Source organism: Penicillium pulvis, assembly GCF_028828015.1.
Source record: "Penicillium pulvis strain IBT 33274 chromosome Unknown contig_1_segment0_segment0, whole genome shotgun sequence".
In the NCBI taxonomy this organism is placed as follows: domain Eukaryota; kingdom Fungi; phylum Ascomycota; class Eurotiomycetes; order Eurotiales; family Aspergillaceae; genus Penicillium; species Penicillium pulvis.
Window position 1 is genome coordinate 2202570 of NW_026643074.1, and position 18242 is coordinate 2220811.

At 48.3% G+C, this 18242-nt stretch overlaps 5 protein-coding genes across 5 annotated transcripts; 2 read left to right on the forward strand and 3 right to left on the reverse strand.

Annotated features, from left to right (window-relative positions):
* Positions 1 to 319: 319 nt before the first annotated feature.
* N7503_003771 (uncharacterized protein) lies at positions 320 to 1956 on the reverse strand (the record flags this gene model as incomplete). Its single annotated transcript, XM_057063318.1, has 4 exons — positions 320 to 1186; positions 1244 to 1392; positions 1450 to 1568; positions 1928 to 1956. The coding sequence occupies 4 exons, from the start codon at positions 1954 to 1956 to the stop codon at positions 320 to 322; spliced, it is 1164 nt and encodes a 387-aa protein (XP_056924233.1).
* A 1354-nt stretch (positions 1957 to 3310) lies between these two features.
* Positions 3311 to 4975, forward strand: N7503_003772 (unc-93 family MFS transporter; the record flags this gene model as incomplete). Its single annotated transcript, XM_057063319.1, has 3 exons — positions 3311 to 4530; positions 4587 to 4682; positions 4735 to 4975. 3 exons carry the CDS (start codon positions 3311 to 3313, stop codon positions 4973 to 4975), a joined length of 1557 nt encoding a protein of 518 aa, XP_056924234.1.
* A 492-nt stretch (positions 4976 to 5467) lies between these two features.
* N7503_003773 (S10 family peptidase) lies at positions 5468 to 7507 on the reverse strand (the record flags this gene model as incomplete). The annotated part of the gene is made up of 8 exons (XM_057063320.1): positions 5468 to 6102; positions 6161 to 6314; positions 6387 to 6554; positions 6601 to 6616; positions 6664 to 6787; positions 6836 to 6952; positions 7007 to 7111; positions 7165 to 7507. 8 exons carry the CDS (start codon positions 7505 to 7507, stop codon positions 5468 to 5470), a joined length of 1662 nt encoding a protein of 553 aa, XP_056924235.1.
* A 2905-nt stretch (positions 7508 to 10412) lies between these two features.
* On the reverse strand, positions 10413 to 13277 carry farB1 (putative C6 transcription factor (Ctf1B); the record flags this gene model as incomplete). The annotated part of the gene is made up of 3 exons (XM_057063321.1): positions 12928 to 13277; positions 12679 to 12842; positions 10413 to 12592 (listed from the first exon to the last, which is right to left on the reverse strand). The coding sequence occupies exons 1-3, from the start codon at positions 13143 to 13145 to the stop codon at positions 10413 to 10415; spliced, it is 2562 nt and encodes an 853-aa protein (XP_056924236.1). The 5' UTR covers positions 13146 to 13277.
* A 3180-nt stretch (positions 13278 to 16457) lies between these two features.
* N7503_003775 (uncharacterized protein) lies at positions 16458 to 17990 on the forward strand (the record flags this gene model as incomplete). The annotated part of the gene is made up of 3 exons (XM_057063322.1): positions 16458 to 17101; positions 17158 to 17846; positions 17902 to 17990. 3 exons carry the CDS (start codon positions 16458 to 16460, stop codon positions 17988 to 17990), a joined length of 1422 nt encoding a protein of 473 aa, XP_056924237.1.
* Between the last annotated feature and the right edge of the window lie 252 nt (positions 17991 to 18242).

The window sequence follows — 18242 nt, forward strand, 5'->3', positions numbered from 1 at the left end:
GAGTCTCTTGCTTATTAGACACTCGAGTCAACAGCAAATTCCTTTGGCAATATTTGGTACAATATTTATTCGCTAGCGCTTGAATGATTTATCGCATGGCATGTTCAAGAGGATATTCATCATATCCTATCTATCAGTTTCAGAATAATCAAAAACAAAAAAAAAAAAAAAAAAGATAACTCCTTGACCGAAAACGGAAACCATGCAGCAATTGGCTTGCGTAAGAAGACCCAGACACCCCAGTTCCCTGAACAACAAAACAAAGATGAGCAAAGACAGACATTTCAAAAAGCATGTCACGATATTCAGGCCATGGTATTCAAATCGCAGTCATTCTGCCTCCCATGCGATCGAAGATCAGGTCATTTTTCAGAGTGCCATCCAAACCGGCAATGGCCGAGTCAACCATGCGTGAAGACATACTGTCCGGAGTCAGCTCATCATCTTCTAAAGACCGGCCAAGCTCAGTATTGATGCGCAGATCCTTGGGCACCTTTTGGGGGGTGGTATCAGGAGTTGACTCCTGCGTGCGGGTTTTCTTGATGGGCACTGGGGCTGGGACGTAGGTGCGAGGACGATAGACCAGCGAGGGACCCTGTGTACGGGCATCGGTTCCAGCCTGCTCAATGGACTCGAAGTAGCGCACGGTCTTGACCTTGAGCTCCAAAGTGGCGTCACGGTCACAGACAATCAGCGGGTGAGGGTGCAGCTGCAATGCGGAGAGAGTCCACATGTGATTCACTCCATCCTCCAGACCCTTCTGTACGGCAAATGCCTTGTGGGCACCTGTGGCGACAATAACCACCTCTCGTGCATCCATGATGGTCTGGATGCCAACAGTCATGGCCATTCGCGGCACCTTGCTCACGTCATTGTCAAAGAAACGTGAATTGGCCAGCATGGTATCATAGGCCAGGGTCTTGACACGGGTTCGGCTGCTCAGCGAGGAGCCAGGCTCGTTGAAGGCGATGTGGCCGTCAGGTCCAACGCCACCGAGGAAGAGCTCGATGCCGCCGTAGCGCGCAATGCGCGCATCAAACGAGGCGCACTCCGCAACGGGGTCGGCTGCATTGCCATCAAGGATGTTGATGTTTTGGGGAAGGATATCCACGTGCGAGAAAAAGTGCTTGTACATGAAGCTGTGGTAGGACTCGGGATGGTCGCGAGGCAGGCCCACATATTCATCCTGTGCCATGATGAATTAGTATATTGCTTCGGGAACCACTTTGTATGATCAGCTTACCATGTTGAAAGTTACGACATTCTTGAAAGAAATCTCCCCAGCACGGTGGCGCTGAACCAAGATCTTGTAAATGATCTCGGGGCTGCTGCCCGTTGGCAGACCCAGGACGAAGGGCTGGTTCTCGGTGGGGTTGAATGCTTTGATACGGCCTAGGATCTGTCAGTTCGGCTGTTTGAGCCCCTCAACCATGAAAACTTTTCACTTACTGACGATGTACTCAGCGATATACACCGACACCGTCTGAGGGTCTTCTCTGATGATCACACGCCTATCAAGATAAGGGCTCAGGTTAGCGATAAGGAGAGGAATCAAATCAGAGTCGAGACTTGCATGGTGGTTACGTCAGAGCAGGCTTTTAGGGTTGAAGGAAGTTGGAGGAGTAGGCGAGTAGAAGGTTAAGAAGAGATGGAAAGGGAAGGGAAGAAGGAAAGAAAAGAAGAATTGAAGGCGATAGAAAGTCTTGGTTACGTTGGGAGAGGTGTACGACGCCAACAGAATCCTACTACATGGGATCTTCATACGAGAATGTATCGTCGCATGCGCCATGTGGGCGAGACCGGATTTTGCCCACCACATCCCCACGAGATCCTCTGAATGTATCTTATTCGTTCTGATTGTTCTCTGACTTCGACCATGGATCCGGTTACACGAGGAGCAAGTCGCTGGTACTTCTCCTTCTGGTACCCATCATTCCTGTATCTCTGGATTTCCATGTGGTGGCCAACAATAGTATAGAGGTGATTGGGTAGTGGAGCCTGATGTCAAGCTGGCATGAAGGTGCCATCGACTAGAAGTTGCATTCGGTAATAGATAATCAAGTTACCAAACCACCAAAATCCGGGGCAAAAAGAACTGTAACCTCACAGCGTCGTAATCTAGCTCGTGGGGCCGCAAGCAGGCTTATGTAAAATGCAGAAGGTAGACCGCCTTCTGTTTGGGGCCATAATACACCCACCGCCTGCTGTTTTTACATGGATGCAAACAGGCCATACACCGTACCGCGCGAATACCGGTATCAAACAGAACTTCCAGAATGTTAACGCTTTGGGTGGCCGATAATGTGTTCAAGGTGAGAACATTAACACATATGTGGCAAATACAATCTCAGCAGTTTCGGGCTATCTTAGTTGATCGAGGAAGTACTGTCCTTGGGAGTAGACATGTAAAGTCCCTTTTGATTAGTTCTTTTTTTGAACTTCCATGCTAGAGCCTAGATGTTTGAATGCGCCAGAGATCTGCGCAAATTGAGGAGCTGCTAACAGAACTTTTACCTTTGGAGTCAAATTAGGTATCTAGTTGCATACTTCCAAGTCAGAATATCTAGAAGAAAATGCCTTGTTTTATTTTCTCTTTTTCGGCGACGGATATCCAAAACTTGGAACCCTGGAGGTTGCTTTTCTCGTGTGCTCTAACTCTTATCTGCCATGCTCATGTTCTCGATGGCTTGTGACCTGATGATCCTATTATATTCCGAATGGAGATATAATGTTCTCGGAAGGTAGATATAGATCCGGGAATAGCCGTGCTAGATGACTTCATCTGGCATGATGATGAGTTGATGATAAGAGATCCTAATTCTTTCTCGTCTTATCAAGTGGATCACCGTAGTATAAAGCCGTACTAGTCAAGTGGATAGGCTTTAGTGTTGCATGCCAAGGCTAGATGCGACCGCATGCAGAGTCACATCTGGCGCCTCTTAGTTCATCTGGACGGGATTCGCCAATGGACTCCATTTCTCCAGAGTCTCCATCTTTGGGTTCTTTTCCACCCCGCAATGTCCACCAGACCTTACCAGATATTGGTCATGAATGGATCCAAATCCACTTTAATTACCCCAACGTACCATTGCTCTTTATCTGTGAAACATCGATAAGCTCTAGTTTTCTGGAGAAAAATTCCTTCATATAATCACCTTTTCTCCTGAACATTCCTGTGGAAATCGGATTTTCCCTCACGTGGACGTAGCATTCCTTCCCAGATTTCATTCTTCACACTTGTTGATCTGGCCTTCCCGCCCCCAAATTCTTCCCACTTCTGTGAATTGTGCTTCCTAGGCTCTTTCCCACAATGGCTTCTCCCGAGCCTGAGCGGCAGCACGCTCCCGAAACTCCGCCTGCGGAGAAACGTATTGAACAAATGAACATGGAAGATCCAGAGACGGCAATGGATCATGCGGTGGTGGGGAAGCCCTGGATGTATAAGCCAATGATGAAAATCGGCAATTGGGAGGCGCCCTGGTTCGCATCGCCCGAGGCTCAACTGATTCTTGTCTCATGCGTCTGCTTCCTTTGTCCTGGCATGTTCAATGCAGTGAGTGGCCTGGGAGGAGGTGGCCAGGTCAATGCGACCGATGTGAACAATTCCAACACCGCCCTGTACAGTACCTTTGCCGTGGTCGGCTTTTTTGCGGGTTCCATTGCCAATCGCATCGGGTTACGCCTGACCCTGTCCCTGGGTGGTTTCGGATATTTCCTCTATGTCGCCGCACTTCTCTCTTATAATATCAACCAGAATGCCGGCTTCCTCATCTTTGCCGGTGCCTTACTTGGTGTCTGTGCTGGTCTACTGTGGTGTGCCCAGGGTGCCGTGATGATGAGCTACCCCCATGAGCACGAAAAGGGCAAGTACATTGCTGTCTTCTGGGTCATTTTCAACCTGGGTGGAGTCATTGGCAGCTTGATCCCCCTGGGTCAAAACATGCACAGCACAGCTGGCAAGGTGGACAATGGTACCTACATTGCCTTCCTGGTTTTGATGGCGGTGGGTTTTGCCCTCTGCTGGGTGGTCGCCGACTCCAAGTATATCAAGCGAAAGGACGGTTCCCGCATCATTGTGATCAAAAATCCCACCTGGAAGTCGGAATTCTTGGGTCTTTGGGAGACGTTGCGCTCCGACTCTTATATCGTTCTGATGTTCCCCATGTTCTTGGCCAGTAACTGGTTCTATGGCTATCACTTCAATTCGGTCAATCTCGCCTACTTCACCGTTCGCACGCGTGCTCTGAACAGTCTCCTGTACTGGCTTATGCAGATGGTCGGTGCCTTCATTTTCGGTCAGCTACTCGATATGAAATGCCTTTCCCGTCCGGCCCGTGCCAAGGTCAATTTCGGAATCCTTCTCGCCATCACTATGGGGATCTGGGGTGGTGGTTATGTGTTCCAGAAGTCATACACTCGGGCTACCGTGAAGGCCGACACAGATTTCATGGACAGCGACTACATCGGACCCATGTTCTTGTACATGTTCTACGGCTTCTATGATGCGGCCTTCCAGACCTGCACCTACTGGTAAGTTTTCGGCACATTTCAGGCAGAAATCTCTTTTACTAATCTAGATTTTTCAGGTACATGGGCTCTCTTTCCAATAACAGCCGCAAACTAGCCAACTTTGCTGGCTTCTACAAGGGTATCCAGTCTGCTGGTGCAGCTGGAATGTGGCGGTATGTCTCACTTCCATTCTTCCTGGAATCTAGTCTCTAACAAAAATTTTAGACTGGATGCTCAAAAGACTCCTTTCATGACAGAGTTTGCCTCCTGCTGGGGTCTGCTAGTCGGCAGCATGCTCATTGCTTCGCCGATCATCTTCTTCAAGGTGAAAGACAGCACTGCCATTGAGGATGACTTGCGCTTTTCCGACGAGACCACTGCCGATGTTCTGGGAGACACCACCGTGCAGACCGACGATTATGAAAAGCCCGAGTCTCATGAGGAGGATACCTCCAACAAGTCTTAAAGCTATAGATGCTCAAGGCTCTGAGCCGTTTACGTGTACCACCACTTCTTTGACGGTCGCTCTTGTTTGCATTCGCAATGGATGCCATGTTCCATCAATTGCATTTACGAGGCGTGTTTTTGCTGTTCTTTCAATGATTCTCATCGATATCCCTTCCCGGCTGGAATTTCACGCCTTGCCCATCGGGACCTGAATTTCAAGATTTTCTACCTAATTCTTCCTCCCCTTCTTGTATTTCTTTTCCTTTGACTTGAACATGATTGTATGATTGGTCTACTCGTGAAACCCTTCCTACAGGGTTCTAATGACAAGTGGGTGATAAGGTCTTGAGCAATCTTGAATGAAGCTGGCCAATCGTGTACTTTAGTGTGATTAGACCCTAAAATGCTACCAGGGACTGATTGTGTAAAATCTTATAAACAATTTCTTTACTATCAGGGACGATTGAACATCAATCTGTACACAATGTCTCTATGTACACACAGTTTAACATCAGTGCTTCCTCAAACCAGCAACCCCCGAAGCAGTCGGCAGCGCAACGGAGGACTGGGTATGCGTCGCAGACGCAGGCCCACTTGACCCAAAGCCAGGAGTCAACTTCTTCTCACCAGTTGGCAACTCCCAACCATTCAAAGTACGATTAAAGAGCTGCAAGGCCGCAATGGGCTGATAGAAAGGCACCTCATGACCCGCCTCATAGACGCGAGTAAAAGAAAAGTTACCATACTCACGCGTCTCCCCATACTCAACGCCATTCACCAAGAACGGCGCATACCCAGCGGCCTGAAACTCCTTACTATGCTTATACTTAGTAGCGAGGGAGATAGCCTGTCCACCAAACCAGTTACAGATGTAGTCAGCATCACCATAGATGAGCGCCACGCGCACCGGGCGAGTAAGGATATCCTCCAGATCCTCGATGAAATTGGGCCATACGAAATCGCCAGTCTGCTGGAAAGCAAAGTAGACTTCGTCGTTGGATCCGGTGTAGTTGAGGTCAACTCCGAGGGCGTTCATGACGGAGTCTTTGGCGAGATATTTTTCGTAATAGCTGGGAGGAGTAGTATCGTCACTTGGATGGCGGATGTCGTAGGTACCACGGCCGCTGAATGTGTAGTATGGACCCTCTGTAGTAAATATTAGATTTATTGCAGTCGAGACAGAAATAAATCCTGTTTTACGTACCGACATTGTCTCGGCACATGTTCGTTGCCTCTGTGCACAATGAATAGTCTGATAGAGAAGTGCGATTAGTGGCCTTGCATGTGGCAACCTGGTTCTGGCAACCGTTGGGCATCTCGTTGGCGAATTTCATATAGTCGTAGACAGTTTTGTTGACCTAAGAACCTCATTAGTATTTGATGGTAGTTAAATGAGACGCGAAAGGAAATTCAGGAATGAAAGAACTTACTGCCTCAATGCCATAGGTGTTGTGAACCGCGAACTCGGGGTAGTGAGGAGCCTGGATGGCTTCGTCGATGATTCCATTGATGATTCCAAGGGTGTTGAACTCAAGTTGAATTCCTTCGACGGAACCATTGGCAATCTTCTGGTTCTCTTCGTAGAAATGATCGAAGAACTGCTCATGTTAGGTCAAGTAGAAGCAACTTCGGGATCAAACTTACTGCTGGACCATAGTGTCTAAAAGGCATTAGTATGAGGCTAGATAGTGGGATCAAAGCACTTACCCGCCATAGCTTTCAGTCCAGAGGTTAAACTCCTTGGATTTGATCTTTGAGTCTAGCTTGGGTAGCGCCCCGAGGAATCCCTGCAAAACTTCCCAGGTGGCCTCGGCAGCGAGATTGGTGGTATCTTGGGTCGTCAGTTCGGTCGCCTGAAGTTACTAGCAATATTACTTACCGATCATGGATGCATTGATCACCGGGTAGCGGCCTTGAACCCCCGCCACACTGGCAGGTTCAACCGATCCTGTGATCGGGTTGAGGGAGCCAGCTTCTTCCTCGGAATATGAGAAACCTTGAAAGTGTCAGAAATTATGGCTACATTGACGATATATTGTAGGATTCCTACCGGTTCCCAGAGGCTGAGAAATAAACAGCATATTGGAAACTTCATTCCATGAGTGCGGGTTCAGATACGTCTCATAGGTTTCATTGATATGGCAGGGTCCCAATTCTGTTATCGTTCATCAGCTACACATATTGTTTTCTACTGTCAGGAGCTCGTACCTTCAAAAAGCCCAATTAAGGAGTCACTTCCAGGGCCACCATTGAGCCACAGTGTAATTGGAGCAGTATCTGGGTTATGCCGGGCTTCAAAGAACCAGAAGAAAGTGTGCACGTTAGGCGCAAGATCCACATAACCCGAGTATGAGTTGACACCCGGGGTAGTTTCACAAACACCCTCCTTGCCAGGCTCCTTGTAACGAATGGTGACATTATTAGCAGTCTTGATTGTCTTGACACCAGTAGGCTGCTTGGGCAGCTGGCGACGTGCGAAATCAGTGCCCTTGGGCACTGAATGAGCTGCCGCGAGGGGCAGCAGCAGTGGAATCCAAGAATCAATGCGCATTGTGTATCAAATCTGCCTTATATTTCGCAAGCAACCCCACCTCTCTTCTGAATGAAGGAAAAGAAGTAGTAAACAGTGGCTCCATCGTAACTTAAATACGTTTCGGGTGAGGAGATGTATCACCGGGGTTTGTCAAAAACAGCCGGGCATCAGCGCGATAACGTTATTCGCGAAGCTGGCGATACAAAAGCCGTGCTCAATTCAATCGCCATTCTCAATTACCCTCTGGAGAAAAGGTGGGCCAGCCAAGACTCATTGCCTAGAGGCGAAGCCAGTAAGAAGCGGGTGCAGAGGTGGTTAGCAGGGTCCTCCGAGTCATCTCCGCATGAGCTCCGGGGAAAGGTAGCATTGCTAACAGATCCACTGCAGAAGATCTTGGCAAACATCTCCAATAGCGACTCAGGGTCAGGGGATGCAAAGTCCAGGGTCTTGGTGAGGGGAAAGATCGGCGCCGCTAATTGAGGTGCAGTGGGCCAGTCCATTCATTCAGTGGAGCTTACTGGGGCGTATGCAGCAGGCAGCCAAATAAGCCCTGATTTTGGTTTCATGATCACATATGGAACCCCAAATTGTTTCCATATCGTAGATTGATCACTTAACTCTCGCATAACATGATTGGTAAGCGAGCATCCCTAAAACACTTGGCAATGCGATAAATCGCAGCGTTATATCTCTACCCCCACTACTTCGATTTCCATGAAAAGAAAGGTCCCCACAATTGATAGATAGGTATTGATAGTTGATTTTATTAGCATGGACTGCTCATTTTTGATTTCAAAAACGTGCCTTGTTTGGGTACCGAATGTTGCTTAAATAAACTCCAGAAATATATATATCTCCCTGAGGAACTCACACCCCGTTAATTGACCACTCTTCTCCGAAGAATTTTGGTACGTAAAAGATACATAATGAACATTGTTGCTCAGATTGAACTCATTGACTGTGCTCGCGTATCGAATATATATATATCCCAATGCATACTATATGGCTCTACAATCCGAACATCTACCGTAAACAGGAAGAGCTTCCAAATGTATTGTACCCCGTCGAGAACGATCAATTTCCACTACAATTGGCCAAATTTCAAGTCAGAGGTAGTCTTATAGATAAACAGCTGGGTTGCCTGACCAGATTTTGTTTTGCTTCCCAGATCACCAAGTTAATAATTGGCTTTCCTGAAGTCACACTTCTAAGAGCTTACACCGATTATTTTCTCCATTTTGACAAGAACTTCCGTGTCAAGCTTCCATTGCCGTCAATGCTGGCCCAGCAATCAACACCATACTATACGGGCGCTCCTCGCAGCCTATCTCGGGCAATAATCTCTACAGTACTAACAACTATTGTGTATCTCTTCAGCCTCGAAGCTCCAAATACTCGTACGTGACAGTGTACGTGACAGTGACATGAAACTTCCGCGCGACATTGTCACTGCATGTGGCATGACTTCAGCCGAGTTTCACAAGTATTGTAAAAGGCTTCCGATTTGTGTTTGATTCTTAGTTGACCAATACATCTGCTGTCCCTCTGGATTAGTACCAAATCTTGCACCCTCCGCATATTCAAAGGGAACCTATAACACTTATATAGTACAATCGGGTGGTAGATGGTCAGCGTTAGCCTCAATATACAACAGTATTGTGGATGAGATTGACAATTCTAACAACAATACCAGGGACCTTGATGTGTGATGACTAATAGGATGTGCATACCCGTATACCTTCATGGATCATTGGAGATATCGTCGTTCATGCCATAGAGGGTACGTCAAGGCGGTCCATCCATGGTTCCATACCACTCTGGCTCTCGGACAATTTCCCTTCCATCGATCAGAAAACCCACCCTGACCCCTACACTTTGATCGATTCGTGGGGAGGTATCTTTGCTTGTGCATCTGAGTCTTTTAGTGTTATTGCCGGCACCATCACAGCCCCCTCCTGTCTTGGCTCTTTGACTACACTCATCATAGCAGTCTCAACTTCGACTTCAACTGCCGCCACGGATATATAAAGTTCTGAGTGTGTCGGTGGTAGTTCCTTGACTTGCAAGGCTACTTAAGAGGAGCTCAGATGTGCAGGACCCACGTATTGGATATGAAATCCATGCACGCTTTCATTGACGTTTGTAGCGTCCAAATGAATAATTGGTCCGAGGAACTCTGCTAAGTGGGACATTCTATAGACGATTGGGCAACTGTTGAAAGACTTCCAAAGTTGATAAATTACTGGGCATTCCTGGAGCTCTTCTAAGGTCCTTAAAACATAGATTCAGGTCTGTTTCTATTTCAGGAGCTCATCCCATGGTTTCTAGAGACTATCAAATACGAGAACCGCTACTCTTCAGTTTGACGGGTGAATCTATACCTTGTCGGATTTTTCAACCCCGAAACCCGTTGGAGGTATAGAGTCCACTACATAGTGGCAACTTCGTCTAACCTCGGCCCATCTGTGTTAATAGTAGCCGCATCTGCATATCAAACATAACTCCAGCATAATGCCCCTGTCGATCCCTGAACCCTGGGACCGTTGCACTAGACTGACGTCGATCACTGCGCCTTGACATGAACTCGGGGTCCGGCATGTGATGCCGATGGTATCGGCATGTGGATCAAATCAAGAAAAGAAACATTACTAGGACTTTTATGCTATAGCGATTCAATGGAATAATCATCATATTGCTCATACTTTTTTTTTTCTTCAAAAATCCCTCTCTATATCGAAAGTACAAAAGGACATCGTGGTCATCATAGAGAAAAATCCAGAACCAAATCAATCCGGGTGCGCCAGATATGAACCCCGATCTTCCTTTCTCCAATGTGCAAAGCTTGTAATACAGTAATTAAATAATCCCGCTAAGAACAATCCACCAAGAGTCATAAGAAAAAAAAAAGAAACATTGCACATGTTTATTCATCCATACCAATGCCAAGGTCTGTGTCCAGATCGGCCGTCAGACTGGCCCGGGAATGAGCCTCGGCTGAAAGGTCGCCCGAGCCATGATCACCGTGTAGCTCCGTTAGATTGGCAAAATCAATCGATTTAGGATCAGCGTCAAAGCCCATGCCATTCATGTTCTCGACACCGAAGTCGTAGCCCTTGTCTTCAGCCGCGGCTCCGGCTTGGCCAGACTCATCGGTGAAGAATTCATTCCCGGCGTCGTCGAAGTTGATCAGCGCATCGAAGTCGTTTTGAGTCACCTCAGCATCATTGGCCAGATCCATTAGCTCGGTCAGGCTGAGCTCCGAGTTGAGCTCGGGGATGGCAAACGCATCGTGATTGTGGGTCGGGTTGAGGTTGTTGGTACTGCCATTTTCGCTGCCGTCGGAGTGTGGCGGAGTTGAGGCAAAGAGACTTCCAGTACGCCCGCCTGCGGGGGCCTGGGGGTAAGTGAGATCCGGGATCTTCTGGGCCAATGAGTCCGGAGGAGGGGTAAGGGTGTTGTTCCGAGATAGGGCATCGAAGGGATCATTGGTGGTGGCAGTCTTGCGGGATCGCTTGGAATGCACCTCTTGTGGTGCGACCGTCAGCTGGATACCGGCCTTGCGGATGGCTGCTTCTAGGAATGAGGTTGCAAAGTCGGCCGATGCGTAGATCTCCCGCAGACGCTGTAGAATGCGCATGCACTGGTAGAAGCGCTGGAGACTTGTCATCCGTACGCTTGGGTCGCTGGACTTGATATCGAGGAGATGAATAATGACGGCGGGAAGGAGCACGGTCACTCCGGTGGTCGGGTAGTATCGAGTCAAGTCCAGAACATGGAGATCCTGCGCAATGGCGGTGATCTCCACGGCGGCAGATCGAACTTTCTGGCGAGACAATTCTTGTAACTCGGAATCCATGGACGGGTAGGGAACGGCGGGAAGGACCTGTGGGCGATGGAGAGCACTGGATGTAGTAAGATAAACCATCTTCAACAGGGCTCGGTGCGAGTGAAGAACTTCACGAGCCTCTGGAAGCTTCGACACCCCCGAGGGCGTATATTGTGTTTCCACCGGGAGATTGGCCAGCCAGTCTTCCAGCTCTTGATCACATCGTCGCACTTCAAAGGACTCTGCCGTGGACTTCTTCGGAACCAACATCATGGTGGTCTCCATGGTGCCGCCGAATTTGTGACTGAGCACCGAGTACTGTGCGGAAAGAACATGGCTCACGCAAAGACAAAGCTTAGCCTTTTCAATAAACATCAACGCTAGCTCTCGCTGGTGGCTGACATTCTGTAAAATCTCCGAATCCCCGACCATATTCACAATTTCTGGTGAGAAGGCCTGGAATTCAAAGTCGTCCATGGTCAACATCGGCACATCACAGTCATCATCTTTCACACGCATGGGCCGTCGCATGCCCAGCGCAATCAATCGATCACGGGTGTATGTGCTCCACCAGATGCGTTTCCACATTCTCTGGCGACGAAGATCCATCCGTGAGTTGCCGGGGTCCCGGTGGAGGCCGATGGTGTGGGCCAAAGACAGGCTGACGCCCATCCAGTGCCAAGTGTCCTTTTGGTCATCCGGGGTCTCGTACCAGTAGGTCATGAGCAGCAGAGACTGGACCAAAGAAATACGATCCACCTCGTAGTCGAAATCGTACAAGAGGCGGGCTCGCTGAAAGAAAATCTTACGAGCAGCTTTTCGGGTTTGATAACCAGCGGCCTGCAAATGCTTCATATCGACAAAGGCCATACCTGCGAACATGACGGCCTGGAATAAAAGTAGACTGATGCGGTGAACTCCGTCGTTCTGAACAATGGTCTGGAGGAACTCCTCCAGATCCAAGAGCGGCATATAAGAATGCACATAGTGAATGTAGGCCTTGAGAAGTTCGTTTCGTAGGCCTACGTCTGGAATTGTCAGCGCCCCCTTCGCGGCCAAGTAGTCAATATCCTCCTTCTGGAATCGGGCGGGTAGACCTCGAATATAGTCGGGGAGAAAGGCGTTCGCAGTTCGGTTGTTTCCAAAAGAGGGATCGAGTAGTTGTTGGATTTGCAGTGTGGCGTTTGCCAGGGGCATAGTGGCGGGCACGGCAGGGTTGGGGGCCATGCGGCGACGGTTTTGATCATCGGAGCCAATGCGGTGTGCCTGTGTTTGATCTGCAGTGGCAAGTTAGATGCATGATCTTCATCAAGATATGTTGTATATATCTTGTTTTTTTTTTTTTTCTTCAATGGGTACGCACAAAGCAAATGTGGCATATGTTGTCCGTGATCCAGATCAACGGACGCCTGTGAAGGTGAAGTGGGTGCCATTTCAGACAATCCCTGAATACTATGCAGCAGGTTCTCCTCCGAGGCCTCGGGGGACTCGGAATGGGCTGCATGTTCGACCTCAACACGAGACTTCCTGTAGCACCGATATTCCGTTAGCTAAAAAGGACTTTGGACGAGTACTCTTTTTTTCTCCGGCTTGTTTCATAGTGTTGACGAACTTTCTCCGCTTGCTTTCAGTGACGACACATTCGACTTGATCTAGTCGACAATTGGTGCAAGGGGAACCATTCTCTACCACATCGCAGCGCACTTTGCGGGCGCGACAGCAGCAACAAGCTTTTGAGGCCCGGCGCTTGACAGGGCGGTTATGAGCGGAGAGGCCGGCGGTAGAGGCCTTTCGTTTGCCGGACTCGGAATCTGTCATAGTGGTATTCATAATGATCGGGGGCGTATGGGGTACATTCGAGGAATATAATGAAATATCCTCAGGGAGTGGAGATGTAATTTTTTTTAATAAAATTTTTTTACTAGAACTGGGGGCGCGAGTTCTGGGGGAGGTGGATTTGCTTAAGTATATAGTATAAATGGACGAACCCAGGTTGGGGCAGATCCCAGTAAAATTACCCCCAAATCGCGCATCAACTATTCGCTAGACCAAGAGTGGCAGGAATTCCCCACACGAGAGGCATTTCCACTTTCTGCCTGGCTCGTGGCTCCTCGAAAGCCAAATATTCACCAAAATTCAACTAAAACCTAGCGACGAATGTGTCGTCACAGCCAACGCATTCGGTTTAGCGTACCAGACGCTCGGCCCGGTCACGGGACAACGGGTCCGTCGCGGTGCCGGTTTTTCCGTTTACAATACATGGAGTATGTGAATTATACTGTAGAGTATAAGTAGAGGGTAGAGAGTAGAGAGGCTGGTGATAAGAATCATGCATGATTGAGTACATTATGAGAAGGGAGAAGCAAGGAAAAAAAAAAAAATTTGAGGGAAAAAAAATCCGCTGCATACCCCATCCACTAAGTGGAGTCGGGGGTGTGTCATAACAAGTCTTCTCCAGGACACTTGTCTCCTAGCGTAACAGGTACATTATAATACCATTTAGAATTCTATAACACTCACATGCCCCTCTGCCAAGCCCTCCATATTGGACATTCAAAGGCCAATCCGATCAGATTCTATAGATTAGAATTTAGATTGTACATCTGGATTAGTGCAACATGTAACACAGATAGGCCTGAGACGCAACTGCCAAAAAAACCCTCGCATCAGAAATTCCGAATTACGCCGAGAGATACCCAAAAGGCCAACAATTTCTCCCCAACCTTGGAACCCACGGGTCACCAGGGGTAGATCGCAGCCGCTAGTCTAAGGAGCGGAACCTGGGGGGGTCTGGACGGACATATTTTCAGGAGATGTGTACCGGTCCAGCCAGGAATCCACTGGAAAGGACCAAAAATTCCAAAGAAGCCGTCTCCAGTCGCCGATGGCGGAGAATAAGTGGGGCCAACTGTTAGTGTGGTGGAGGCTTGTCGCAGGCTTGCCGTTCTGGAGGGACTCGTTGATCGTTTCTTTGTTGAATTATTGAGTGGGGTTGGTTTTGATTAGCAAGGTATAATTTATGAAGTGCTAGAACACTCATATCGATGGGAGTTCAGAAATAACTCGATGAGAATTTCGTAGATCCTGGAGTACCCCGGGTTCCGTGAGTTGAAACCCTCATTACTAAGTCCAGCGGGTCTCGACCGTGGGACGCACAGCAACAATGGATAACCAATAAAGTGGTGTTTCCCCCAGAACACGAACGCCCATTTGACTCCCCACAAAAGTCAATATCTGCCGATAACCGGACTTGTTACCTATATCAGATATGATTTAGAAAAAAAAAATATGTAGATAAATCAATAAAAAAGTTAAATCAACATGCCGCATATGTCCGTGATACATCCATATATCCATGTCTCGCAGCACAGAAACGACAATATTCCGCATCCCCCCGGGCCATTGTCCTGCAAGTTATGTAGCGCAGGGACCGGATTTATACCCTGCAATCTGATTGCTCAACGGGTGTGTCTGTGCATAAATAACTACCGATCATCGGAGCAATGTGCCATTCATTTTTTTGTACCTATTGTTGCATGTGGGATCTTCTGCATGTGGGATCTACCATTTACAAGGTTCCTATGTAAAGAACCAAAGAACCAAGGGCCCTATAAAATATCTAAGAGATATGAAACTTAGGTCTCGGCCTCACCAGACCTAATTCAACAAATGTGGGGGTAATGAATCACGGGGCATTACCAATACAGTATGAAGACGCCTTCTCTGGAGAATTCTGGCTCTCACGAGGTCAAAAGCGGATCCAAGCGGGACTCCAATCACGATCCTGGCAAAGGTCAAGTTCCCGAATCCTGTTGCCGTGCGCACGATCCTTGGGTCCAATCCTGCCGACATGGAAGTCCGGGGCCGGTAAGATTTCCTGGTTCCGAGATACCCACCTGTCCCTGTCCACAGCATCCTAGATCAGATTCTGTTGCGAATCCATATGCAAGGTATGATCCTCATACTCAGGAGTAGCTTAGCAATAGTGTTGCAAACCGAGCCCGAAGATTATTTTCAATAAAATCAATGCAGTGTTTTCGAAATAGTCCCTCCGACCCAGCATAGAGTGCGCGTTCGGCACAACTTTAGGGCGGACGTTCTGCGTTTCAGCAATAAACAAGTATTGTGTCAGCGGGGTTCAAATAGCCGCCACCTAGCCCTTCGGTCTGTTATGCAGCAGCCTTGAAAGATAGGACCGGAATTGCGGAGAATATTGCGTCGGGCATCACGCCGGTCTCAACCCCGGACTTTGCTGCGCTGGAGAGGCCTTGGCGCCCAAGAAAAAGACAAGGTCCAAGCTCAGGGTCTGGCGCGGAACAAATCAGTGAACGGAATTTTGGCGCAGTGGCTTGGATTTTACCCTTGCCCCACGTATCAAACCGGAGACAAGTCGACAAAAAAAGAAAGGCTCAACTTGTAGAGCTTGCACCCCGCACTAAGGACCTGGACGTTTAGACTGGGGGGCGGATCATCCTTGGAAATACGGGTATGGAGGGGTGGAAAGGCGGATCAGTGGCGTCATTGCGCATAACCCCTCCAAACCGTCAAACTGCCAGAGAAGCACAAAAATCACTCGCGAAAATCATTGGCTATAATTCTCTCGCATTATCATGCATTATCGGCACTCTTTGACCCGTGTGACGTTTTGCAGAGATGTACCGTTGGGTACTGTATGTGACGGGCCGGACGAGGGGAATCGGACCGGATTAGGAAAGCCTGTCGAGGCAAATCGGCACCCCGCGAGGCTTGACTTTGGAACTTTGCCCCCGAACATTGACTTGGATTTGAGGTTGCCACTTTCGTGGCTTGTAAATTTCAAGGATGGTGATTGGATGGCCAAAATGCAGTACCTGGAATGTCAGATATTCACATGACCATGAACTTGAATATAGCGCAATCCAGGTTGATCTGCATAGCATTACATTGTATTGAAATCAAATAGCGACAAAATGAAGTCCAATGCAAATATACTAGCAAAGGAAGGGCCAGATCAGCTGACCTCGTATAAAGACAAATTTGACTTCACGTCAAATCATGGCAGCCTGATGACACCTCATGGCATACAATATAGCCAAGATAACTGATTAATAGCTCAAATCTCTCGATCAATCCATCCTGGTTTGAGTATGGGAATATCTCAAGATGGAAATCATCATAGTCGGGGCCGGTATTAGTGGCTGCTCAGCCTATCTTTCGCTAAAAAAGCATCTCCCCCAGCCACCGGCGCCTGCAGAAAACCACACTTACACCATCTATGAAGCCTATGATACAGCCCGGGACACAACGTTCCAGGAAAGACCTGCTTCTGTCACTGGTGAAGGAACTACCCGATCCGCAACCTTAGTTGTGGGCGGCGGACTAGGTATCGGGCCCAATGGGTTGAACGTACTGCGAAGACTTGACGAGTCCCTGTTACAAGATGTCGTCCGCAGTGGATATCCATACTCAGAGTTCCACATCAAAAGCGCCTATGGGTGGACATTGATGCAGGTGCAAGCAACAGCGGAGGTAAATGGGCACGCAATGAACTCGGTGGCCATGAGCCGTCACTCAATCTGGCAATGTCTGCGGGACCGTATCCCAGATGATGTGATTGTGAACAAGAAGATTGCAAGAGTAGTTCCCAATGGAAGTCCTACTGGCAAAAATCTTATCACATTCGTTGACGGAAGTGAACCTGTCGAAGCCGATTTAGTGATAGGCGCCGACGGACTCAAGTCAACGGTGAAACGGGCTCTCTTTGATGTCGAGAACCCAGAAGATGATCCCTACCCTCCAAAATACGAGTAAGCTCTTTGTCTCTCAATATGTTCAATCGGACAAATCTAAAAGATACTTTCAGAGGTCTTGTCGGAGTGGGTGGCTTCACACCCGTTACAGAGAGTCTACGGCGCAACATTCCAGATGGTATTATGACAATCACTTTTGGTGGATCAGGCATGTTCGGCTATGTCTACTCATCCAGCTCCCAATCAAATGAGCATCGGGCATCAGCAGACCACATTTCATCACCTGGAGACACGCTCACTTGGTGGTCCACTTACGGGATGAAAGAGACCCCAGATCCTAAAACTGTAGATCGAAATGCGATCACAGAAGACCTACGGAAACGACACGCGAACTGGAGTGATCCTGTCATCCAGGAAATCATTCGATCAGTGAATGTAGAGACAATGTACCCGACATGGACGACGCCCGAGTTGCCGATCTGGGATCGAGATGGCATCGTGCTACTAGGTGATGCAGCACATGCATTGCCACCAACGTCGGGGCAAGGCTCAGCCCAGGCACTGGAAGATTCAGAATCATTCCCGATGATGTTGGCTCATTATCTGAAGGGAGTATATGGGAATGCCTCTACTGCGGAGTTCACGGAGAAGGATGCCATTCAACTTGCTGCAAAGAAACACATGGCTCTGCGGTATCCTCGGGTCAAGGCTCTCCTTAATGAGGCCCAGCAACGCCAGCAGAAAAAGCAGGAGAAGGGTATCGTGGGCGAATTTGTGATGTATTTGATTTTGTGGATGGTTGGTAAGTGGTCTTTCATTCCTATAGTTGGACCTCGATTTACTGACAGATTGGACAGGCCTTTTCTCCCCGGCGAACCCCGCGAAGGATGTGCTTGAGTATAACATCGCAGATGAAGTGCAGAAAGTACTCGCGGAAGATACGTAATTGAAAAAGCTACGTTTAATCTTGGAAACCTAATCATGTACAATAATACCTTGCGGCGCCATTGATCACTCTATTCATTTCATACAATGGTGATTCATTTTTCATATGTAGTCAAACGGAGAGGTCATAGCACGTTCAAGCATAGAATTTCATAAACAACATAAAGGCACATGCTAAAGGGGAATCAAGACTTGAAAGCAGGAAACAGAGAAAACCAAGTGCCCAGAATAATAACCCGAACCCGAACCGAAC